The sequence below is a fragment of the Pocillopora verrucosa genome, chromosome 11 (assembly GCF_036669915.1).
Source record: "Pocillopora verrucosa isolate sample1 chromosome 11, ASM3666991v2, whole genome shotgun sequence".
Classification (NCBI taxonomy): Eukaryota; Metazoa; Cnidaria; class Anthozoa; order Scleractinia; family Pocilloporidae; genus Pocillopora; species Pocillopora verrucosa.
The window spans coordinates 14,382,983-14,409,876 of NC_089322.1; the positions used below are offsets into that span (position 1 = coordinate 14,382,983).

The 26,894-nt window shown below is 37.0% G+C and overlaps 2 protein-coding genes across 4 annotated transcripts; both read right to left on the reverse strand.

Annotated features, from left to right (window-relative positions):
* Nucleotides 1–3,911: 3,911 nt before the first annotated feature.
* On the reverse strand, nt 3,912–12,787 carry LOC131794513 (adenosine receptor A3). Of its 3 annotated transcripts, none has more exons than XM_066174648.1 (2): nt 12,681–12,787; nt 3,912–5,797 (listed from the first exon to the last, which is right to left on the reverse strand). In XM_066174648.1, exon 2 carries the CDS (start codon nt 5,702–5,704, stop codon nt 4,691–4,693), a length of 1,014 nt encoding a protein of 337 aa, XP_066030745.1. In that variant the 5' UTR covers nt 5,705–5,797; nt 12,681–12,787; the 3' UTR covers nt 3,912–4,690. The 3 variants fall into 3 exon arrangements, with proteins under 3 accessions (XP_066030745.1, XP_058968006.1, XP_066030746.1); XM_059112023.2 differs by lacking the exon at nt 12,681–12,787 and adding an exon at nt 9,585–9,760; XM_066174649.1 differs by lacking the exon at nt 12,681–12,787 and adding an exon at nt 7,076–7,216.
* Nucleotides 12,788–18,513: 5,726 nt separating this feature from the next.
* On the reverse strand, nt 18,514–25,537 carry LOC131794602 (adenosine receptor A3-like). The gene is made up of 2 exons (XM_059112133.2): nt 25,423–25,537; nt 18,514–19,725 (listed from the first exon to the last, which is right to left on the reverse strand). Exon 2 carries the CDS (start codon nt 19,611–19,613, stop codon nt 18,630–18,632), a length of 984 nt encoding a protein of 327 aa, XP_058968116.2. The 5' UTR covers nt 19,614–19,725; nt 25,423–25,537; the 3' UTR covers nt 18,514–18,629.
* Between the last annotated feature and the right edge of the window lie 1,357 nt (nt 25,538–26,894).

The window sequence follows — 26,894 nt, forward strand, 5'->3', positions numbered from 1 at the left end:
AAAAGGTAGCTAATGCTTGAACAACTCTCTAGTTCCTAATCAAGTTTATTTTTAATCTGAATTTTTTATACATGTACTTGATAGAAGGAAGCATCTTGACGAAGTTTCTTAAATAATTGTGACGAAATTTTTTAAGTACTTGTGAAATTGTCCCAAGATTATTCGTGAATGTTTGGATAACATTTCCTTCGCATAGAACATTTAATAACAATTAATTCTGTAAGTTAGTGAAATATGATCTGTATATAAATTTGAAGAGACTCAAGTATAGTATCAAGGGAAATATTTTTTCTCGACGATATTCAAGAATTGGCGATTGGTTAGATCCATCTACTAGCTGAGGTTGATTGTAATTATAGTAACCAATATTTATTTTATTGTGGCTGATTACCTTTGGTATAGATTTATTAAAGATTGGTTTTGGTACTAACCAGCCTGTATTTGATCTGGATCATTCAGAGTGCCACAGACAAGATTTGAAGATGACTTCATGAATCAATTTTAGCCCTGCCTTAATTTTTGTCTTTGACTTAAACTGTTCGACACGATGGAGGTTGCTGCGACTCCAAATTCTGAACAGTTTCCTCGGTTGTTTATGTTCGAATTAATGATTGACTTGATGGGAAAAACCATAGATTGGAGACAATTGACGGGAAAAAATTAAGCATAAAACACATCGCTATCGCCCAGCGATTGAACACTGAAGCAAAATTACGACGCTCAGCGAGTTTTCGCCGTGGAAAGTGTGTAATCTCTTCAACTGTCTGTTTCTTATACTCATTCAAGGTGACACCAGAGTAAAAAGCAAGTGTAAGACTCGACATAAAATGAACTCCCTTAACACCGGGCCATAAAGTGCATGGAGTTTCGAAGGTTCCTATGAGGTATGAGAAAACAGCATCTAAAAGATGCATATTTTGGGGTGTAATATAGTGAAAGAAATAAAAAGACAAGGAAAGTGATCACAGTAATCAGCAAGTGTAGGGACATTCTCTCTTTTGACGAGGCGAAGTGTTATTGTTTTGATGCTAAGGTAACCGAGCTGTGCTTGCAGACCATTGTTGTTGACATGAGATTTAATATTGAAAGTTACACCATACGTGAAAAACATAGTCGATTGTTGAGTCCCTCTGAGATATCATTTTGTAAAAATTTTGAAAGCCTTGAGAAGTGAGATACAAACTTCGTACTTATAAGTGTCACTGTAGGGTGCGTGACATGTTTTGTTGAGTGTGTGACTGCGTGCTCATGAACCGCAATGTATGCTGGACATGCATTCTGTAAAGTACGGAGCTTGTGCTAAAAAAAAACGTTTTTATGGTTTGATTTGAGCATGTAACATCACCAGAATACAAAGAACGATATAGAAGACTCGATCCACTGAGAACCGCTTCGATTAGGAAGGCCGATAGATGCCAAAGTCTAAAACGCCAACAAGATCAGGCATTGAGATACCTTTTGATTGCTTTTTGACTGCACGCGTCACGAAAATTGAAGCGTGCGTGCTTATCTCACAGAACTCGAAAACAGGAGCTTATCACCTGAGCTCTCGGTCAACAATCAAGAAAGAAAATAGCGCCGACATGAAATAAAAAAAAACAGCCACTTACCTTCAATACTTTGACGATGAATTGTAGATTTTGGCATGAAATTTCTGCGCTTTGCCGGAATCTTTGGTCACAAATGCTCATCTCTGAAGTCTGTCCGAGTAGCCATAAAATTGGTTTCTTCCATTCGCCAGCCACTGCACAGCAAAACAATTGTAAATGGGTACAACGCTTCAAGATACCTTGAATTTTTGTTTCAAAATTGAGCCGAATGCTTGTCTTGGTAAGTTTTTCACTCGTAACTCGTACGCTCGGAGCAATATATTGAATTTTGGATGTGACTACAAAAACTGTCTTTGATTACTCACTTGCTTGATTCCAAAACACAGGACCAAACTGTTCACAATGCACGTTTTCGCTTACCGATAGCCTAAAGCTCAAACACACTCGAATGCTTCTCTCAAATTGGACCTCGAACCCTTGAAAGTTTCTTAAATTGGAAACCACTGTATTTCTTGTAAATAATAAGGCTGTGCAAACTTCTAGGCGTTGAACTTTTTATTCGGACAACACTGTTATGTTTATATAATAAACAAAATAATACATGGTTGCTTTTAGATATGAAATTTCTCTTCTCGTGTTCAACTCGACATCTTACTCTTTCTCTGTGCTCACTCGTGAGCTATCGAGGTAAAAACTAGAAGAGGAATTCCATATCTACGCGCGCCCATGTATTATTCACTATTTATCACTTGGGGAGGGTTGAAAGGTTGTGCAAAGACAAGATTTTCCTATGTTCCCCCTAATTGGCAGTCATCTTTTTATTTTTAACCCTCTAACCCAAGGAGTAACTAACATCTAATATCTCCTTACAATATCATCCATGAATCACGAATTAGTACCACGAGAATAAAGAAAATGACCACCAACTAAAGAAACTCTTGATTGTTAGACAAATTCTCCTTGTCAGCACCTTATTAAATGTATAGAGAACAGTATGGAGAATATGAATACTAATGTTAGGGTGTAAAGGGTTAAACAGTCCCTCTTTATACTCTTTTGGCAAGCGACTGACCCACTCTGTTTCCCCTTCCCAGGCGCTAAACATGATGACTGGTCTATTATGGAAAAATTTGTTAATCATACATGAAGATGATAGCAAAAACCAAAAGAAGAAGGTTTCTCTTATGCTACTGTCTTTCAGTCGCTTGACTTGATAATTGACGCGCTTGTCTTAATGATTGGATCCCACGAACGAGAAAAGTATCAGTAATGACCCCGGTAGAGCCATTTCCGGTGGGTAGGCAATCATGAGTTACAACAAGTATCGATTAAGTAACGTCTATGTTATCTCAACCAGTCAGTTTTTGTCTCGTGCCGGCGCTAATATTGACACGAACCATAAAAACAAACATGATCATGTTTTTAGGATAAGTTCCCACAAATAGCACAATCGTACAGGTGTTTTTTTGTTTTTGTTTTCGTTTAGTTTCATGGCCTGATTCATTTACGTGCATTCTGCTTTGAAATTGGCTACTAGTTAGACCTTTGTATGCACATAATTTCGATTCGTCATTCTATGCGATTTCTATGCATCAAGGTGTTCGATTCCGAACTAGGCTACTCAAGAACTTCAGCAAAATTTCCTTTTGAAAAATACATTTTACATTGAGCTTTACGTTTCAACAAAGCTAAGAAATATTTAAAAAAGTATTTGTTAGAATTTTCTTTTTAACTACTATCACTAGATCGATAAAATGTTTTGACTACCTACAATTTACTTTTTAATCGTCAACAACAGTTTAAGTGAGGTATGGAAATCAAACGGCTCATTAAAATTCTCATAGTACTTGTGATACCTTAGGTGTCTTTTCTCGTATCTTTTTCTCCAAGGTTTACATCTATTTTGTACTGACTCCAGAGTGACTTCGCACTGGGTTTGATCAAGCTGAGGAAGACATTGATTCGATAGAACCGATGTTCAATTTTTTGGACATTCTTTACTAGGAAAAGTAGGTAAAAATGGGTGCGTTTGGACACTTCTATCAATAGTTAAAATACACTTTTCAAGCAGACAGATAACGAGGAGAACAAAAAATGCGTAGTAAACTGGTTATGGATCGATTACACACCAAAACCGTACAGCTAAAATAAGTCGAAATATAGCATGGCAGATGAAGAGAAGTATTTAAACCTTGGGGTTTAAGCAATTTTTTTTCTTTATTTTCTGTTTGATAGTTATCAAAAGAGAAAAAGGAGAAAAAACCTTTCCAAACTTTTAGGCCCCACCTACCAAATCCCCCTTCTTGCTGATTTCTGATACCAAAACAGCAACCACGAAAATAGCGCTAGCAATCAATCAATCAACTACTTGTAGGCATCTGTACCGGACGGAATCTCATAGAAAGGTAATACAATTTTAAAAGAAATAGATCTGACTGAGCTCTCCCCTCAGATATTTATTCAAAATGTTTCTTCGACATTCTACAATCCGTTGCACTAAACTTCGTACCCAACAACCCCTGATACTTTAGGAACTACGGCATGTTAAGTCTAAGATTGTGCTCGTTTGATCGAAGCAAACTAGTGTGACTTATGTCTGAGGCCGATTCCACAAGGGGATTTGGAATTTTTCCTTTGTCCCACGCTCGTGACAAGACGAAAAACTTATTTCTCATTGTACACGATTAAGTATTACAAAATCGGTCAAGGACACGTCACCCAAGTGGTTAAAAAAAATGTGAGGTCTTGCAGCACATAACAAATCAAGGCTCACAAGACTCGCATGATAATCTCAACATTATAACATTTCTAATTTTAGTAGTTCATAACAGTATGTTCAATCATATCAGCAAGATTTTGATAGAACGCCATGCCGTAAAAACTAGACAAGTCATCTTGTTATTTATTTTCTATTTATGATACCAGAATGAGACCAGGAGAATTTCTCCCCCCCTCCCCCTCTCCGCCCCCCCACACTAAAAACGTAGACGGGGGAAAGGCGGAGCGGAGCGGAGCGATTAAAATTTGTGAGGGGGGAGGGGAAGGGAGGGAAGAAGGCAAAGTATCGGAATAAAGGGAGGAGCGTCTCATACCGCCAGATAGGCAAGTCACATAATAATTTGGGGCAAATATGAAGCATATTATACATATTCCATCGTTTTAAGTTGTAGATCATTTCCGGATAAACCTTGATACTGGCCAGAAAAAGTCGCCTTACAAATCTTCTTGACTTTTTTCTTCAGATCATGTTTCCTCAGGGTGTAGATTAATGGATTAGATATTGAGGTACAGAGGCGAAGATAGTAAATCGTAGTTACAATTTGGTTTGGCACTTGCCCCTGATGGCTCTGTTGTAAAATTTCCATGATAAAATACGGCAGCCAGAAAAGAATGTACAGGACTAGAAGCAGAACACAAGTCAACACAAATCTTCTTTGTCTTTTCTGCATCTTTTGTTCATATTTCATGCATTGTGATGGCATGTTTTCACGTGCAATTCTCATTCTTTGTTTGCGAAGCAACAACAGCATGCGCACGTCGAGAACAATCATGACAACAAATGGAATCAAGAAAAACGCAATGATATTGAACAAAAAGAGAATTGTCTCTCGCTGTTTTTCCTGGGCGAGGTATTCCTCTGCTTCGCGGATGTTTAGGTTCAAAGTCCAGCATAGGCGAATCAAGGAAGTAAGACTGAGGAACCATGTGATACCAAGCACTGTCATGACCCTTGAGCGGTTAACAATATCTCGGTAACGTAACGCCCACATGATATAAATGAAACGATCGCAGGTCATTACAGTGATATGAAGTACTGTGCACTGGGCTGTAAATGTGAAAAAGGTGTAGGAGATAACACAGAGAGAAGATATCATCGTGGAACTACATACCACAAGGATTGGAATACCAACCAGGCCTACCAGGAAGTCTGAAACAGCTAAACTGGCGAGGACAATGTTACTTGTTGTTCGCAAGGATGAGTTAGATCCGATGAGCAGAATAACACCACCGTTTATCGCAAGTATGAATACCATGAATACCAGGACTGGAATTGCTAAAATGGGAAAACCATATTCAGCAGCTTCCGAGTCTGGTGCTGGCGTTGAGTTATAAGACACGGTCGTATTTCCCTTGTGGTCAATCTGATAAATCATGATATCCAGTATATATCTTGTCAAGATATTCAGTCAAGAAGTATCTTTTTCAGTGGTTTTCAGATATTTCTTGTCCACCTAATGTGACTGTCTCTGAAAGTAAAACGCATATTTGGTTCAATTGAACTGGAAAAAGATATTCAACAAATAAACGCATTTTAATTTTCAGAATTTCGAGCTTCCTGAGCTCTATACTGGCCCACTCACTAAATCAATTAGAAGTGAAGTTCTAAATTCAATTTAAGTTGGATTTTTCCAATCCTGACTGGAGCCTTAATTTTCAATGTTTCGAACTGCTCCCAAACTACGGGTAACGTATGTTAGAAGAGCAGACGCGCGCAGCGGACATAACAGCCTTTGCAAGTGAATATGGTTTATCGGGTCGCGAACCAACAGTTCAAATCGCCAAATTACAGTATGATAAAAGTCCGAGTATAGACCTGTTGCAAAATTAAAGCGCATTTAAAACAATTAGCATTCCTAATTAGTATTTTCACGTTCTCTGTTAGTTTGGGTCACTTTGCATTTCAAAGGCCGCGAACACGCTCTAGAGATCAGCTATTAAGATCTTCCAGCCGTGATGTCAGTCTGTCAACCACCAAATTTTTATCTGTCCTTTGTCTCTCTGCTAGACAATTTGGTTTTAATGACTGAGTTTTTAATACAAATTTGCCACCGTTAAGAGTTTCTAATTAAAGCCGACGTTTTGAGCGTTAGCACTTAGTCAGAGCTTCCCTCCTCTACATTTCCATGCCTACGCTTAAGAGTACACCGAAACTTATTTAAAGAACGAAACGAAAAAATTAATGCATCTTCTGCACAACTTGAGGAAACATTATTTGCAATCGTGTGTAGAGCACAATACAACATGTCATTGTATGTTGACAAATTTCGATAGCGGACTAATCAGTTAACTAAGCTGCCTGTTCGCGGACAGAATACATTAAAAATTTGTTCTTGGCTTCAAATAGTCAAGGAGAAAATCATAAAGATATCCTCAGTATCATTGATTGAAACTGAAAAAAAAGGAGACATTTGATAATTTCAGATGACCGGTAGTTTTTAACAGGTACTGCGCAACGACAACGGTGACACGTTTAAAATTGCAGCTTGGAAAATCTCACATTTCTCTGCGATTTCTTTCTGGTTCATAACAAATAAACTGGTCTCCCTTTCTACGATTCATGATAATTGCATTCAAAAACAAGAAAGATGTTGGATTTTTATAGAGAAAACAAGTTTAGATTGTGCAACAGTTTTCATCAATTGCGACTACAAAATAGTAAAAAATATTTATATCAATAATGAACGCAGTTGCCGCGAAGATTATGAACTAAAGTATAAGAAATGCCCCCAGGATTACAGACTTACTGCGTATTTGTTGCGCCAGGCTAACAATTTGAAGTTCAAACTTCACGAAGTAAAAATGTGAGAGAAACTTTCTGGGCTTATAGCCAGAAGCAGCGAATGAAAACCCAACTCGAACTTCCGCCTAGCAAAACCAAATTATAAGCGGTCAGCAATTGCACGGCGCCTCTCTGAAAACAACTCACCATCTAATCAGTGGAAAAACAAACACACCTCTGTCACCTTGTCATCTCATTTCTAGCGTTATATCAACATTCCTCGTATTGTGTTGATTAATGTTTATTTTACATCATTTTTAAACATGCGGATAAATGTAGTTCTTTATAGTACTAATTGGCTGCGGACTTAAGCGCTGACATGCAAATCCGGCGAATACAATGTCTGGCAAGTAAGGCGTTGAAAACCAATAAAGTTATCGAAGACTTTGTAGCAAAAAAAAATCTCTCTATTCATAAACCAAGTGGAGATGTTGCCACATCTTCTTCGTCTCATCTAAGTATGCTTGACACTGCTGATCCAATAAGAAATGCAGGACGCATGAATGGTTATCATGATAAACCCTGGCACTAAGTACATCGTGCAACACGCAAAGGAGTTCTTCCGATTCTACGTAAATCAGCTTTATAAGGGACTTAGTTTTTTCTTTGTTCTACGCCTAACGATTATAAATACTTTTAAAAACATCTCCACTGGCGTTTCAATTATTCATTCAAACCTTCATTATATCCGGACCTCGATGTCTAGACTTTTCGATTATCCGAAGTTGCCTCGCTGGTCCCATTATCTATGAATATTTACATTCACATTTTCAATTATCCGGTTTCTCAGTTATCCGGATTACACAGTCCAGTTTTCCTAGGTCCGGATAATCAAGGTTCGGCCGTATTAGTATTTATAATGCCGATGCAAGTAATGAACATTTCTGACAAGCAAAATTGAAACACCCGCTTACGAATTGGAAGATCCTCTATCGCACGAAACGACAACAGAAGGAGCACAAATGTATAGATGCTTGAAAATTTAATAACTGATCGGTCAGTGGTTGATAGACGTCGAGTCACTTCTACATTATCTGCAATTTGCTCATGTTTCTTATTAATTGAACGATACATTTCTAGCTGTCAGTATTGCGAAACTAATGAAATAATATCATTTTCATCTGCTTTTACATGTCAGGTGTCTGCTTTGAATCAGAAAGGTTTGAAGTTCTGAGCAGCAAGTTCTTACTACGAGACTGGGCTATGATTTCCCATCCAGGGTTGTTTTTAAACGAATGTCGATCATTTTAGCCGAACAAAAATACTTAGGACGTAGGTTAAACTCCGATTTTCTTACGTTACTGATGTCTCCAAAAAAATTTTTAAGAAAAACTTTGCGTTTCCTTTTATTTATAATTCTTCTGGAGTCGCTCTCTTACGAAGAAATGAAAATGTCAAGCTTAAAAATAGATCTACTGGCATTTCATTACAAATGCTGCAATCCGATTGCATTGGTTAAAGCTTCTTCTTATCATACAGATAGTGAAAGAGTAAGGCGAGCAACCTAACAGTGCTAAGTTTTAAACAAAGAAAAATAAATGGAAAAAAAAAAAACAGCTGTCGTGTTACCAAGTTCAGATTTTTTTAGATTTACATTAAAATAATTAGATTATTCGCTCTCGCTGTCGATGCGTGATAGTAAATTTGGGCTCAATTCGTCATCACCAACTATCACGAGGTAAAAATCTCGAGGTCATATTCTAACTGGTAAATGGATAGTGACTGAGACTAAGCAAAACGTTAAGAGCTATTTCCGTTACTCTATATCAGCGATGTATATATGATTTTGTGAGCTTGAAACTCACTGAATTTCATATTTATATAACGATTATTAGACACCCTTTAGGTTTCCTTTCACTGCTGTGTTCGGATTTCTCGTTCATTCCACACTCAGCTGTTCCGTGAGCCCATTTATCATTGAACTACTGATATGGGTTTGTTTCATAATCGTTTATATGAAACGGGAAATACGTTCATAGACGGGTACGTTGCGAACTTAATTGAAAAACTCACAGCTACAGATCAAACACTAGGTGAAAGCTTTTCCTCGTACCAAAATGGAGTGCTACATTAGGGTACATGCACAGATTAAAAAAAGTGGGTGAATAAATCAAAGGAAAGCCACTGACTATTGTTCAGAATAAAAGGGTTTTAAAATGACAATTTTGATAGATTCGGCTAAAATTTCTCATTTGTTAGCTCTTTTAATTCTTGTTATTATATAGAAACACTATAACGAACGATCAATTTCCTTTCGCTTTCGCTTTTCTGCCTAACAACCACCGTCGTTTTATCGTAAGGCGTACTGATACATTTAATAGCGACTTAGTTATGCTCGCTATTCCAGACGAGCTAAGTACGTCTTAAATTGCTTCAGTGCTTCAGCAGCCTCAAAATTATTTACTTTTGTCCCGTTATACATCCGCTCGAAATGTACATCAGTATCAGCCGAAAACAGCGTCTTGTTCACTTACCAAATCAAAGAGTTCCTACGTCCTCCAAAATCACCATGCAACAATACTTTAAAATGAAGAGGCTCCTGCAACAACTTCAAGCGAAATGTTTCAAGATAAGATGTTATGGTAGAACTGAGTGAATTGGCTCTTGCAATTCCCTGTCCTTATCTCGATACTAATTTTTGAGATAACCTGCTAAACAACCAGGTAATATTCGGACTGATTCAGCCTAGAACATAACTTATTGCAGTAAACGCGTTATACAACCAAATGGAAATGAACCCTGCCCTGGAAGTCTTTTAAAGACACGCGTAATATGTACACACCTGGCTAATCGCGGTAACTCAATATAATCGATCTTTTTTCTCTTCACCGACTTCGACTTGTCGCTCCCTTTTTAATTAAAAAAAACTCCATAGTTTTACGATATTGCCCGACCGGGTTTTTTTTAGAAGCATAACTCAAGGGAAAAGTCATGTAAAGTGACCATTTAAACACGGTCTCATGTATTGGCAAGAAAATTCCAAAATGACGACGTATTGGTCATGGAATTGAAAATATTTTCCAATTTTTCCAGCCCGTTAGTTCCCATGGAGGAAATAAGACACTTCATTCTCCGAGACTTTGAGGTTTAATTGAACTAAGGAAGTAAGAAATTAGCTACTCTTGGTGAAATGTCAAACTCAAACAGGTCACGGTCTTTCACTAATGTTTGGCGAGTGATATTAAACGCTTTTCCGGTGTATCTGAGAAGTGATTGATAAATATTTGCCCTGTATGGTCGTATCGGTTAATTCGTCAGCGTTTTTCAGTTTTTTTTTTTTTTTTTTTTTTTTTTTCTGAAGTGGATAAGAGTACCTCCTCATGTTCGGAAAAGAAATATCAAAGATCAGTTGTAGATGTTTGGTTTTTCGGCTGATTTTGTTGTTTTTGCGTTATTGTTAAACTAAATGATGTGTTAGCTATCGTTGCTATCTAGATTTTCCCAGGCAAGTCACTGGAGCAAATCTAACCCAAGTTACTCGGATGATGCAGCCGGAAGACAAAATCTAAAATAGTTTAATTAATCACTCTACATCACCCCGACTCATCGCATTCTGCCAAAGATCAGGTGCCTGGCTGTGACACACAAGGCAGACGAAAATTACTCAGGTCTTATGCCCAGGACCACTTGATCAAAAGCTAAACACGCTTGCGGAGGTGAAAGTAACTGTTCGTCATAACTAACTCTTTTGTTTTTAGGTATATCATGTTGCCAGACTAAGCCTTTACACCCCCATATTATGTAAAGTTTCTTTTCAAATTTCAATTATTTAAGTTCGTGGTAGATTTGTATAATAATCGTTTTAGAAACTGTTTGCCTTTGATTTCGAATTACCTCTATGAGGAGACACTCTTAAAAAAAAGAACATTCAGAACATCCTGCTTGAAAATCTAGCTCCTAACTCTTCAAGTTTTTCTGGAGTCAGCATCTATATTTTTTCGGAAGTAATTAGCGAGCGACAATCGTCTAAGGAGGGAAATTTTCGATCAAGTGTCGAATATAATCAAGAATTGCATTTGCCTTGATTCACTGTGCGTCAGGTGATTATTCCACAAAATTCACGCCACATTCCCCAACAAGCAGACTCAAAACTGAAAGAAATCGCTACTTGCTCACCCACGTTTTCAGTGCGTGAAGCAGTCTGCGAATTTTTTATTCAGAGTCCTCATTGCCTGTTCGTGATGTTTCCCTTTCATTTGATTGACCGATGTAATTGATTAAGTTTTGGTTTAATGACACTCGCGTCTGAAAACACTTTTATTTGAGAAAGCCTGTTTACTTAAGTAAGCGAATAGCTCCCTCACTGCGCTCTGGGGAATTAAGGACTGCTTTTCAGCCTTTATTTTATTAACAATGTCTACAGCAAGGGCGGGAACAAGTGTTGTGATTCGTTGAGTTTCGCCATAGAACCTGTTTACGGTCAATTCTTGGCGAACCCGTCTGTCAAATTATTAAACAAGGCTAATTTTTTGCTTCAAGTAAGGGAAAGAAAATAATCTAAATAAAAACTTTACAAAGAAATGTTTTCAAACTGGCCTCAATATGCGGTAAAGAAAGGTGAAAACTTAAAATTAATTTATTTTTACTTTTTGAAACGAGAAAAGGACCAAAGTCTATTTTAAAAAAAGAAAAACTTTGAAATCATTTTAAAAATAAAACGTCATAGTTTGATCAGAGGTTTGATCGAAATTCTTTTTTTTCGAAATGTTTGATAGGCTTGTTCATTTGCGTCATTGTTACTCGATAAGAGAATATTCTCTCGAAGTCGAAACGTGTCTTCAATAAACACATTTCCTAACATTAAAAAAAAACACTTTCTGATAACATGAAAGGAATGAACTGAAACGTTCTCATCGAGGATTGAAACAACATTTAAGTTATCGAAATTCTGGAAAGTTTTGTTTACCTCAAAAAAAAGGGAAATGTACGTGTCATGTTGAGCCCAGACTAAGCAAGTGTGATAATTTCGAAGTCGTGTGCTTAACTTGGAATTTTATCGAGAAACTTGGTAAAATGTTTATAAGTTTACCTCTATCGTCAGAGGAAGCCAAAATTATTTGCTTTCAAAAATTCAAAAACAGCTGGCTTAAATTATTTGGTATCAAAGGACTTAAATGTGATACAAATGAAGTCATTCGCGTCTTTTACACTGGTTCGTTCAGTTCCGAACCACATCTTGGAATTCACTGTGTCTAACTAACATTGCAGAATATTCGACTCAGTCGTGAAGATAGGAACGGGCGGAAGGAGGAGGTTAAGCTTTCTATGACCTGGAAAAAAAATGATATAAAAAAAATCCTTTCACAGATTAGTCTTAAGCCACCTACAACGATCTTTTTTATTCCTGAATTTTGTTTTTCAAAGATAAGAAAATTGAGATGAGATGAAGATGAAAACTGAAACAATAACGGAAAATGGTTACTTAGCTTGTCTGCCTAGACTGGATGAGTTAACGGAACGACATTTGAATTAAAACGGCGTAATTCAAGAATGCACGAAGACTGAGTATCAAGAACAATGTATTTCGCTGAGTTTTACCTTCTTTGTGCCATCGATGGAGATGAACTAACCTTTTCATTTTGTGAACTCCTCCTTCGACTCTGACCACCAATGTGCTCTCACCATCGTTCGTAGAAAATGAGCAAAACTCGAGTCGCAATGACTGAACTAGTTAAGAGCGAAGGCGCAATACACAGAAATGACAGGTAAAAGTAATCAGCACAATGCTATCCGGCTTTGAAAGATAATTACGCTTAAGATGGGATTAACATGCGAAAAACACACAATGCGTCTATGAAAATAACCAACCAGATGCGTCATTCGTGATGCGAAAACCAGGTAATCAAGGATTACATTCGAAAATTAGACATTGTTTATTCAAAGGCTTTTTTACAGACTCCTTCAATAGCAATCAAAGGCAAAGCGTCAGCGAAATAAAAAGGTTTACGGTCTTTTCAAGCGATGTGAGGAAAACACGCGAAATCATATAACCTCGTGATTGCAAGCATTTGGTCAGTCACGAAAAACGTTTCAAAGGCCTGTCTGAAATTTTGTAAAAAACAATTCAGTCTATGCATATTCATACATAGAAGTGTCTGATGAAGCTGTAAATTGGAAACGCAGGTGTAAAGAAAACGAGCGGTACCTCGAAAACAACATCTACGTTAAAAAACAAAGCAGGCTTTTATCTTTGTTGAGACCGCATCGAAAGTCATTTATAGATTTATGTACATATTTTAAATACAGATTACAAGTTGAACCTCAAGCTCATACAAGCCACAAAATTCATTTTAAATATTATAGAACATTCTTGAGGTGAGAACACTAGTTTAAATAGAACACGTTCAAAGCTGACTGGAATTTGACTACAGTTAACGACAAAATCTACATTTCCAGCGACGCCAGATGTTCCAATAGGCGACACAAGTACAGACACTTGCTCAGCTGAAATGGTCGGCAGAAAATTAGAATTCAAACTAGCAACACGTCTTGTAGAAAAATGATAAAAGAACAGCTAAGAACCAAACTTATTTTCAGATGAAGACATTGTGGCCGGTATTAAAGGAAAAATTGCGGGAAAGCTTTAATTGAACACTTAAAAGTAAATTGTTCACCAGAAAAACGCACGAAAAACATGACGTGTAGCAGTATATGAAGGATGTAAATCGATATACGTGTTTTAATTTGTTGGCCCACGCGCTTTCGTTCAGTTAGGGGCGTTCTTGGATTCGTCGGAGAGCCAATATGCTTAAAGTTCAGACAAAAACTGGAGTGCTAATTTTACAAAAATGGTTGAAAAACAAACAGCTTCGCATAATCTCTAAAGGTCAAGAGCATCCGCCCATGCATCAATACTTATGTATTTTAAATTGGAAAAAGATATTGATTCTTTAATGGAGTTTTCAGTTTGCGTATACTCTTTGCTTTGAAAAGGACCTTTTTATCTAAACCCAAATTTTAAGTTGAGAACAAAGTATGAACAGCTCTAAAGAGTCGGTGAATCATAAACGTTTTTATCCTGTAACTTTATCTCGCCATAAAACCCTATGTGTCAAACCAAAATTTAGCAAGAAAATTGTGGGCGTGACATCTTGTTATTCGGCATCGGAACAAGTCGCACGAGAAGTTGACAAACAAATTGATCCCCATCACGTCTGCATTTATTTTTGAAATCCTATATCGTGATAATTAAAAACATCTCAAGAGTGTTTTCAGAGTTAAATCGGAAACGGAAAATTTAGACAATTCAGCCTCAGATTGGAAGTCATGCGTTCTTAGTTGGAACCCGTGGATGCTATTGTGATCATGGCAAAGAGACGAAAACTCCGTTCTCATTATAGATTCCTGTCTGTAACTTCAATAAACCAGTGAATTCCAAAAAAGTAATAAAACCGACTTTTAACTATGAAATGGAGAGTAGAAACGAACGTCTTAGGGCCTTTTTGTTTCTTACCAAAAGCGAACCTTGCCGGAAAACCACCTTTGCTTGAAAGTACGGAAAACTTGCGACGGGGTATCAACTTCAGTCTGAAGCACATATTTTAAAAAAGCAGAATTCATTAAAAGGCGATGATCCTTCGTTGCTTCAAAATTTCCATCTGGTTGCTTACTTGTTTTTCTTTTCGCCCATTGGCCCATTTTATTTTCAAACCAATGAACCCTAAACAATGATAAATATATCCCCTCCGGTACTTTCGAAAACCGAATATTTTATTGGGTGTCAAGTCTTACTTAACTTCGACTTTCTCCCTTAAATTTTAAACAATAAGATTTATTTTTTCAACCTCATAGTAAAACACATTTCAACTGCTGATGACTGCGAAAACATTTAAAATGGAATAATTCCAAAAAAAAAAATGCGCAATGCAATTCTCCAAAGTGTTTCACGGTCAATTCAATCGGCTGAGTCGAAATAAAATGGGTCAGCGGAAATTGATTACACACAGCTCCAAAGCGCATCATCAACAATTTAACAACTGAATTAAACAACTAATAGGCCTAAAATGAAACATGTTTTTGTGATCCGAACGATACCAGAAGAAAACAGAAAAGATGATCATAATACCTTTCTCAACTTTTTCCTTCTGTTGAAAATTGATTATTCCCAAACAAAGTGAAGAGTCGCTAAATATATAACCTCGTTCCATGATAGCACGAGCAATAAAAATGAAGAGGATGCCATGTATTTTGCATAAGAAAAACATTTCACAATCCAATAACTATTTTCTTTAAATGCTTATGACTTCACTTTGAAGGGAGCAAATAAGAGGACAGCAAAATTGTTCTATTACAACCATCTGGTGTAGAATTAGATGAGTGTTACCTAAAAGTAGTTTACCTAAACAGTTTTTCCCTTTTAAACAGTTTTGAGTTAATTGTAAATTTATTTCAGTTCATTGCCAAAGCTAATGGAAAACTTATTTTTTGTTTTAATAATTATTTTTTAGTGACATCCTAAGATCTCCATTGTTCTTAGTGCACAAATTCAAACTACTGTTGAGTTTATTTGCCATTCGAGCCAAAAAAACATGTCTTAAGGTATCACCATTATTTGCAATGAGCCAATCGAGTAAGAGATCGTTCACGCTTGCAACCATCTGGTGACGAATAACATAACTATTTTACCAACGTCATTGGACTATTACAACCGATTGCTGTCAAAATTAAGATTCAAACGGCTTCATCCATCTTGTTTTCCAAATCTGGTTGTTTCTGACAGCGAATGCACTCTCTCGACGATAGCAGCACTTGACATTTACTACAAGAACAGCTATTTATAGTTTCTATTAGAATACTCACTTTACCAGTCATTGTTTTCTTCCGCATTTTGAGCTCGTTTCAACTTGAAACGATACTGTTTAAGAGCCGCCATGACTACTATCGAAAGGTAAACAGTCGAAACACGTGGGGGGGGGGGGGGTTAAACAAAAAGTTAGACGGTTTGACGTCACATCTAAGCAATTAGCTATTCAAAATGGTGGCGCGCGTTGGCTACTCTGAAGTGGATTTTTATTAGGATCGGAGCAACTTTGGAAGCTTAAAAAAAACGTCAACTAACTTGGCTTTGTGTAAACTATTTATTGGTGGTTACAAAAGATATGCAATTTTCCGAGTGACCTTGTCCTTTAACATCTTCGGAGTCAAAAAAACAGTTCTGCTCCACTAATACGTGTAAATCTGAGGTATTTTCGCAGGTTAAGTTGAAGAATGAAGAATGAAGAAAAAACCGAGAAGCGATGAAATTTTCACAAATCTTGATATAGCTGGCTTTTCTTTGGCTACTTTTCTTTTTTTCAAGGTGGTAATTTGCGAGTTTTTCTTTGATCTGAAACCATTGATCCTATATTCCCGCCCAATATCCTGCTAGTACTGATATCACTAAATTTATCATAAAATTATCAAGGTTATTAATATTCAAGCACGTGATGATAACAAATAACATCTTGAGTCTGATAAATTCGTAAAACATTGAGAAGGTATTTTTCAAATGGAAGATCGTATCTTTAAAATGTAAGGACTTAATATTTACCATATAAATTATGTCGTTCGTCTTCTTACCCGAACTTAGTTTTGCAATATACTTCATGAGGAAAGTTCAAGTCAACATGTCTATTAATTTTCTCTGATGGACCCTTTTATGTTGTGTTAAAATCATTTGATAAGGTCATTTGTGAATCAAGCTCAAGGTCGATGGTATTCATTAAAATTTCTCTCAGTGAAATTTAACCATAAGTAAGTGAATCTCATTACAAATTATGATAATTGGGTATTTTTGTCCACCATCGTTTCGCTTTTGTTTTGTTTTTGGTCGCATTCGTTGAAATACTGAAACAGAAAATGGAACAGTTTTTATAATCTGCAAAAATATAATTTTTGAAAGAATACCTTTTTACTTCGATCGAGCCAGTTTCCGCCTGCTAAACTTTGGTTCACTTCAGCTTCTCAAAGAAGGACTCCGAGGCTCACGAGAGTGGACAACAGCGAAGAAACTTGAGGTAGGCGGGTGATACTTAAAGCAGTTTCCGTATAGCTAATAAATGGAGAGATCACTTCAATTTCTGCAGACCACACATCCTCAAATAAACCTAATGAATTTCCGTGTGAATGATTTACGTTGAATCTTTGTCTCCTGTTAATATATATTGATTCAGCCTACTGCTAGGAAACTAATGTTATAGTCTACTAATGAGTCGCATCTTGTTTTTAATTGCACGGTGAATATCTACATAAAATTGATATCAGATATCTGAATTAAAAAATTGAAGCTTTCGCCACTGTTTGGGATGCTCTGAGTGTTTTCCTTGAAGGATTTCAAGCATTTCACCATAAAAATCTCGCGACAATTTTGCGGAAGACTCCCTCAACGAAGCAGAAAACCTCAATGCGTCTAGATGACCAAATTTAGAGATGATCAAGGGGATTCTACAACTTCTCTTTTTGACGTGGCAACGTTTTTTTTTTTTTTTACATCGAAATAGTAGGCTGGTCTATCAGAAGTTTAGGCAACCCTGTCTGCCAAATTGATACCTCTGAAGCTTTGGCAATTTTTCAAGGTTCAAAGCTTGTTTCCGAACGAGAGAGCGACATTTTTCTTTTATTTTTATTTTTTTTAGCTTTATTTGTTTATTCATTTAATATTTTCCGCGTTGGATCTCTGGATCTATGGCATTCATTGCTAATCATACATAATAAGTGAAGAACTTAAAATAACACATATATCTATTTGATAATTTTATTGATTTGCCGCCTTGTTTCCTGGGGGATACGGGGATAATTCAGGTGTTTTGACCATTACTGTACCATCTTATCTACAGATACTCTTATCATGTTGAACTATAGCACATGAAGCCTTCATCTTGAAGCGTTAAATATAAATACATTATTCCATTGTCATTCTTGAACTAGACATTAGACTCCAAGATGCCTAAAAAGACAGGGCCCGGCAGCATATGAAAGCCCCTCTAGAATATTCTTCTCTTGTGACATGAAATATTCATATTCGTGATAGGAACTTTTTCTCTCCATATGTCGCTCGTAATCAGAGGGAAGTATTACAAAGGCCTTTCGAAGCGATAAGTCGCATATAATGCGTCGCTGCAGTAACAAGAAACTTCTGGGTGCAGGCACCTCTACAAATAATAAGTTTTAGATTAAAGCGATTCGTTATAAATCTTACCACAAAATCAAGTTGGTTACCTTTGCTGACTGGTTCTGCGCTTCAAAGCCTGACTAACGTTAAATATGACATTGCTAAACCTTTAGCAAACATTCATTAATCCTAGGTTTCACAAATATATTCATGAAAATGTAAATTTAATAAGAACGAAAAGGAATGGCTATACCCATAGGTTGACGGAATTTCAGGGAAGACGCGGAAGGATAAAATTTGTATAGCTCTCCGCTTCGCATAAATGAAGATAAATAAGAAAACAGAACATGAAATATTGGGATGAAATCGCAAGGAATACAGTCCTTTTATCGGTGTTTGGAGAATGATTATATAACCTTGTCTTGCATAATTAAACGAACTTTTCTGGTGAATCATTTTCATTCCTGCAACAGAAAAATTTCCTGATGATGTATTTAGCCTTCTTTTTCAAGTCGTATTTCCTCAAAGTGTATGTCAACGGATTGAACACGGATGTACAAATTCTTAAGTAATAAATAATGATAACCACTTGCTTCGGCAACTGACCCTGATGATTCTGTTGCAAGATTTCTAAAATGAAATATGGTAGCCAGAAAATAACGTAAAGTGTCAGTAGTAATACGCAAGTCAATACAGCCCTTCGGCGTCTTCGTTGGAGTTTCTTCTCGCGTTTTACGAATTCCGTCGGTAAATTTTCCCGCGCGATTCTCTGGCATTGTCTCCGCAGCAATAACAGCATGTGGACGTCAAGAACTATCATCACAATCAGAGGAACGAGGAAGAACATAACAATATTGAACAGGAATAGAATGGTTTCTTTCTGACGCATAGGGGCCAAGTCTTCTTCAGCTGTCTGCACATTGATATTCCACGTCCACCAAAGACGAATCAAAGAGCTAAGACTAAGAAACCAGGTCAACCCGAGCACAGTCAGGACTCTACCACGACGAACAATTTCGCAGTAACGTAGTGCCCACATGATGTATATGTAACGATCACAAGTCATTACGGTGATGTGAAGCACGGTAGACAGGGCCATAAATGTGAAAAAGGTGTAGGAACTTACGCAGATGGAAGATATTAGTGTGGAACTGCATGCCACGAGCAGTGGAATACCAACCAAACCTACCAGGAAGTCTGACACGGCTAAACTGGCCAGGATGATATTACTTGAGGTTCTTAGCGAGGTGTAGTAGCTGATAAGGAGGATGACACCGCTGTTTATAACCAGGATCAATACCATGATCACAATTGCAGGAATTGTATCGAGAGGAATGCCATAATCTTGGTTCCCAGAACCCATATTTTCACCCAAGTCAGTCTTATTTTCGCCCTTTTCAGTCTGATAGCTCATGATTTTCCAATTTGCAAAGCTACGTTTAATCCTCTTCTTCTGGTTAACTTTTCTTTGAAATCGCTGATTGGTGCCAAAGCGAAAAGATCGATCAGAGTATGGTTTTTCTTCTCTGGTGGTAAATAAAAAATAAAAATTTCACTTAAAATTTTTTTTATCTAGAGTTAAAGGCGCAATGTTAAATCAAAATGGTTTGTCGCCGGAAGGTCGAGCCAGTTTATTGCCGGGAATAACGAAAAGAAAGGTTTTTCATAAATCCAACTGGTATTCCCGACGTTTGATAATTTTCTGCCCATCGACAAATTATAAACAGTTATCAAAAACTTTACACATTTTCTTCAATGGCAATGCTTGCTCATCAACAGATTTCAAAATTTTTATCACAGTTTTAACACGTTTCCATCAGACCACAAAGGCTGCAAATCTCTCAGAACTTCCTGCCAACCCCATAACCCCTTCGAATGACTTGCATCTAATTTCTCCTTATAATGTAACTCCAGAATCAAGCATTAAGGTCACGAGAATAAAGGAAATGATCACCAAGTAAAGACTTGCCATCTCTCTTATTCTATTTACAAACAGACGCCATCGACATTGCTTAGATCCTCGCAGTATGCACGACGTGTGTCATACTGATGAACTTCGTACTAGACCTCGTTCACCGTAGAGTCTCTGTGGCACAGTGGAAGAGCATTAGAGCGAGGAATCTGAAGGTCTGAGGTTCGATTCCTCATGGGGATTCACAATTTTGTCTCTGTCGCACACTCGGGACAGGACGAAAAACATCTTTCTCTATTTCTCTATCAAGCTCAAAACTGACCATCTCTCCTAGTCTATTTACAAGCTCTCGATTGTTATACAAATCTCGTCGTCAGCATCATAGGAAATGTATAGAGAACAGTATAGAAAATATGCATACTGATGTTAGGGTGTAAAGGGTTGTAGAGGTGTTTTAAAATTCATGCCTTACATCAAATTTCATACAATGAACACAAGTTTTGCAAATTTCCAAGAGAACCTTACAGGCGGCAAATTGTTGAGATTTCAAGAAAGGATGTTTGCAAAATCCTTGCCATAAATCTGAAGCTATTGACACAAATTTTGCACGATTCTCAAAAAGTGTAGATACTGCAGATGTTCAAAACTTCCTCCGAAAAAGATGAGAAAAACCTTCAATACCAAAAACTATTATCACAAATTTCACATAGGAACAGTAGAAGGTGTTGTTATTTCTTTGCTCATTAACAAATATGAACTTATTGCCAAATTTTGCAAATTTATTAAAAAATGTAAATACAACAAATCAGTATTCAGATCTTCCTTGCTCATCAGGAAATCTATTTTAATTCAGGCTCAAATTGATCAAAACTTCCTAAGAGTTTCATGTCCATAATCAAATTTTTTAACTATAAACGCAAATTTTCCACATTTCTCCCGGACCAGAAAGTTTCTAGATTTCTGTTCCAAAATGCGGTGTTATTATTAAGTTGTTTACCCCTTTTGAAAGAGCTCGCCATGCTCAAAATTTTATTTTCACATTTAGACATATTTTCTGTCTGGCGAATGTGTTTTTAAAAGAAACAACACATGGGAGGTGTGTAAATGGTTGACAAATTAATTTCGAAACTGTGCTTCACGTCTAGGCTTCGAAAATTTACATGAAAATCAAACTTAAGATTCAAAGCTGTATTCGGCGAGACGAATCTCCAAACAAAAATTGCAAATCCTTTTAAGGGATATCATTGAAGTGTGTCTACAATCAAACACTAAAATTACGCCTATCATTTGAAATTAGACTTTGTTTCGTTCACTTCAACTACTTATTATTTTCAAGAACAGCCTTAGTTACTTATATTTCCTGTGATATCGCCATACATTAGCATCCTGCCGCGCCACAGGCTGTTTCTCTAGTGTGGCAATTCAAATGAAATCTTTTGATCAGTTTCAGCACTATCTTTTCATCACAATTGCCGGTGCCAAATCCTTCCTCGTGGGAAGCCTCATTTCCGAAATTTAAATAGCTTCACCTGGTCTCAATTAGTCTTTTTTTCTCTCTTATTCAGCTCTCCAGTGAAGAAATCGAGCTCTCTGCGGATTAGATACTTCCTGATGTTTTTCTCCTTCAAGCTAAATTACCTCTCCATTTTAGCTACCATTTAAATGAGTTATTCTGATTATTCTACCTCCACACTTAGAAATGTTGTGTCTATCTGTATTTCACAGTTCCTCCTATGTCCCTCTTTTTCGAAACTAGAGTGCACTTATTTCTCTTGCATGCGCCTGATTTTTTGTCGGTCATTTTGCAATATTCTTGGTAAACGGCGATAAAACGTGTTTGCTATTCTCTAGCCTTGGTTGAGTATGCAAGCCCATTTTAAGAAATATCTATAACATCATTGTATTCGTTTTCAAAGCCAAGATTAAATTCCTCTTTATTTCAGTTCAGAACAGGTGCTTGCAAAACCGATTATCACTCGATCTTTTAATCATTCCGGATTTTAGAACGAAAAAACCTTCACTAAATGCGTTGAAAACGTTTCACGCAAACAAACACGTTTGGATGTAGTCTAAGAAAAATGGACTACTCTCCACCCGGGTAAAAGGCATTTCTTGCAAACAAAACGAGTGACTAAAGAGGTCAGATATAGGGAATGTTTCTTAAATCCTCCACCCAATTTATATTCAACTGTTAACTGTTAGTCGTATTCTCAGCAAGATACTGTGATAGTCATCTCTGTTTTTTAAGTACATGTACAGAAAGAAAATTTTGAATCCATTGCATTAACTAAGAGAGGAAAATTGCTGATTCACTTTTTTGTTTTCCCACGACATTGAGTTATTATTTTGGGAATCACGGCTACGAAACGTTTCCTCTTTTAAGAAAATAGCGTATAGCATTTTGGCTTGTGTCATGAATATTGTGGATGCAAATATCACAAATTAACCATTTGCGTTACTCTTCTGCAGCTTCCCTCAAAATACCAACTAGTTTTTGACATTTTAACTTAATCTTTTTCATAATCACTCAAAATGTTCAAGTAAATTCCGTTGGCATGACTGGAAGTTTTCATACAAGCGCCGTCCAGCGCTTGTGTAAAATGTCGTTCATTCGAACTGAACTAACGTAACAAAAAAAAATTTGGAGATAAAGGGAATTTTGAGTCAGCTGGTAATTCTTAATGACTGAAAATTCTTCTGAAGTAAAATTGCATAGTTCGCTAAATATCAATGAAGGCCCCAGAGCTAACGTGGTTCTACTATTGCCGGTGTTTCAGGAACCTTTTAAACTCTGACCCACCTGAGCAAAACCAATGTGCGCCAAAAATCTTCCAGAAGCTCTGGCTGTAGCGGTCAGCTCCGAATGTTGCCAGCCTCGTTTTACAAACCGTTAATAAAAATCCCACGATATTTTACCTGTAATTTATCTCAATTATGCCCTCTTATTTGAGAGGTTGTCGGTTGCTTTGATGTACATGTAGGAGATAAAACTGATTGCCGCACATTAAGGATGATCAGTTCACTGTTAAGAATAAGAAAATAGAGTACACGTAGAAGCTTAATTGCAGATATTATTTCCCAGAGGAGGTTAAAAAGAAGGCCAAATAGGAATAAATGGCATTGTGGCGAGTATCCAAATAGTTCATTTTTATGTCGGAAACCTAATCTGATTTATTCCCTTGGAATGATCGTGATGAAATCTGAGGTAGAAAGTGACAATTGTCGAAGTCCAGGACTGCTTCGAGAAGCAGACCGTTGTTTATATCAGAAATTAATACGTATTGAGATTTGTCATTTTTCATTTTTTCCAACAACATTGTTCTGCAATTAGGCTGCTTTATGTCGGAAGTGAAGCTTCAGACAACACTGCCCATAATGAGAGAAGGCGTCTTGCAAGTATTTAGTGTTATTGCATACCTAATGCTGCATTTAATTTTGTTCCTGATTGGACCATAACGAAGCCATAAGTTGGTTTCACAGAGCAGTTAGGAATTCCACTCGCTCGAAATCGTAAGCATTTTAAGTTAGATGAAAAGGTAAGTTTTTATGATATTACGAAATTTTATAGTTCTTGCAATTAAGCGATCCATATCGAAGATTTTCCTCGCAGCAAAGAGTACTTGGATTGATTTGCTTCTGGCAGGCGACCAAAGCGCACTAGAAAATGAGTTTTGGAAGATATGTCAAACAAGAAACCTTATCCAATCTAGTTGAAGAAAACGCCAAATTATTTCGTCGACCTTATCAACTTCAGTCGACTTGGTCGAATAATCACTGACGATTTAGACAAAAATTTTCCTCACTAACTTCTTGTGAGGTGAATGATGGCGAGCAACCATTAATGAAACACACGACAACACCACAGTTTTCTTGCTTTAGGATCAGTCTTCAAAGCCTATAAAAGAACATTTCCCAGCTTAAAATCTCGTACACCATTTCGTGATATCTCCAAGGCCTTGGACAGATGAAGCAAAATCTTTTTTTTCTTCTTATTATAGATGGAAATTGCATGACCCTGAATCAGAACTCAATCAATTTTCTTATTGTGACGTACCCTACCTCTGCTCTCAGTCGGTTCAAATTTTCACTGCCAAATATGGAAGTTAATGGAAGAACTGATTACTAAGCGAAAGACATGTAAACAAAGAAACGAAATAATGATCTAAAGCATGACGAGATGGCTGTATGTGTATACGACATACGTAACGAACGAACGAACGAAAAAAAAGAACGACCGAACAGAAGAACAAGGGAACGAACGCACTGACGAACCTGGATCAAGCAAAAGAAGACATCACGAATTCTTTGATTTTTCTTCTACTCCCCCCCTCCCCCGCCCCTCCGTTCCTTTCCAGTGCAGCAAATGTTGTTATAAATATTGTTTGAATAAAACTCCATGTCGGTTTTTTCTTCAGGAGACCGGCAGTTAGCCTCTTTGACTTTATCATTTTTTGTAGAAAATAAATCAATTTTTTCTCTACTTTTGAAACAAGGGTATTTCTATACATTTACTACTTTTTCTACTTTTTGAATGCGTCAATGCGAAAAAAGAGAAAGACTAGATCGACAAAACAGTTCTCACTATGGCCTTCACCAGCCATTTTCATCAGCTATCTTCAAGCCGAGTCGACGCAAAGATAAAACCCAATTAAAGCTGCGTTTCCGCGCAACTGTTTTTTGTGGATTGTCCTGGATTAAATATCTTTTTTTCTGTTGAGAAAAACGAAATTAGCCTATGCTAATTTTATTCGAAATGTCGCTGTACAGTTGGTAATTGAAAAAGGAAGACTTGCTTTTCGTGCCCACACACGAGTGCCTCTCTTGCCGAAAAACAAAAAATAAACAAACACATACACATACAAAATAAGAAAACAAACACTTATACAAACTCGACTCGAAGTGGCGGCCAGTAGTAAAAATCTGAGACTAGACGGATGCTGAGACCCCTGTTTGAAAATCCTACACCAAGAATAAATAACCTTAGTTCTACAAATTTGATTCACTCTGATTGTTATAAGGTACGATGAATGGCATAAAAAATCTTGCTTTAGTGCTGTGATGCTTTCCTTTGCGTTCGTGTGTTTGTGATGGATTAGCTTCGAAGGCTGTATGTGTGTCCAAATCCCAGACTACGACAAATTTGAAATAAGTGCGAGACTTTGAGATTCAAAAATTTCGGACGATATTTCGAGATCGGATATACAAATCTGCAAGAGCCGCAATCATGTGGCAGTCGCCACACTCCTCTTTCAGTTGTTGTCACCAAATCGTTTTGACATAGCACATTTTTGAAATATGAAATACAACTAACCTTTTTCAGTCAAGTCTGACAGATGTCACCGAATCACATGTGTCATCTGGGGAAAGTTACAAGGCCTGTTTTTACCTTCAAAGGCTCAAGAGAGTTCGTGCTTTTTGTCATAATCCCTTCGTTCTATACAAAACAAGTTTTAAATGACCGCCGCGGGTTCGTCTTCAGAAAAGAAACATCGCCCACGTAGTGTGTCATCAAACAGGACATAGACGCCAAAATCAATAAAACATTCAAGAGTTATGATTCTTCACGTTCACAAAGGCAATATAGTCGCTGACGTCAGGAGGTTGATGCAGCTTACTTCATTTCTTTCAACCAATCAAAGCTATGCAATGATAGTAGACTCATTGAACCATGATCATACAAAGCCGACAATCCCAAAGAAGCTTTTAATTGTCTTTCAGCTTGTACTTTCTGTTTGACGCAGGTATTTTAATGCAGTAAATGAAATCCGCGTCAAAACGGATGTAGAAATGGGCGATGAAAATTACTTTTGTGCTCATGCAAATACATGCAATTTATTAACAAGATTTTCGCTAGAAATTCAGTTTAAACGAAATCAGTTAAAACTGCGTTTAGAGATCTCGTGCGCCATGGCCAGGCCCTAATCTACAGTTTCGTAAAACGAAGACAATTTTAGATGTTTGTTTTTGATAAGAAAAAGCTTCTTTTTGTGCTAGCACAATTGCGATTTGTACTCGTCTAATCCGTTTCCAAAGAGGTTGCACGTGTGGAAAAAAGGTTGTCGTACATGATTTGCATATTATCATATACTGATATACATTATTCATCAGGGAAAAAAACTCCATCCTCTTCAGAAGCAAAGAAACTAACATAAGTATTATGTTCTTCACACTGTTGTCCTCATATTTACTTAGGTACTGACAAGGAGAATTTGTTTAATAATAAAAAGCTTCTTAACTTGGTAATCATTTCCTTTTCTCTCATGAACTAAATTTATGCTTCAGGGATAATATTGCAAAGGGGAAATAAATGCTGGTCACTTTAAGCGATCAAAAGGTTAAAACAGTGTGAGTTTGCCTTGACAGAGAACATGAACTCAACCGAATGACACTTCAATAGATTTCTACTGATTTATGAGGAAAGAGGGACACCCTAGTATATTTTTGTTAGATGCAAGCTGTTATCAGGTAGAAGTTGTTATCTTGATCTAAAACCAAATTCTCGTAACTAATTTACTTGGAAGTTGAAGCAGGTACAGGGGAGAATCGACAGTCAGATCTTTGGAGCTAAAGGATTAAAAATGACCTGTATTCAAAAGTAGTGACTACGCGAAATGACTGCGCAATTTGTTCATTGAGTCGACTGCCTTATTTCCGTCTGGAGTACAGCCAAAGAAATTAAAACTTTTTTTTTTCAATGCAAGAAAGTTTTCATTGCTAGTTTATACAATACCCGCTGATTCCTCCCGCAGACAAAGATAGAACAGACGATTCCTTCCCAAAAAT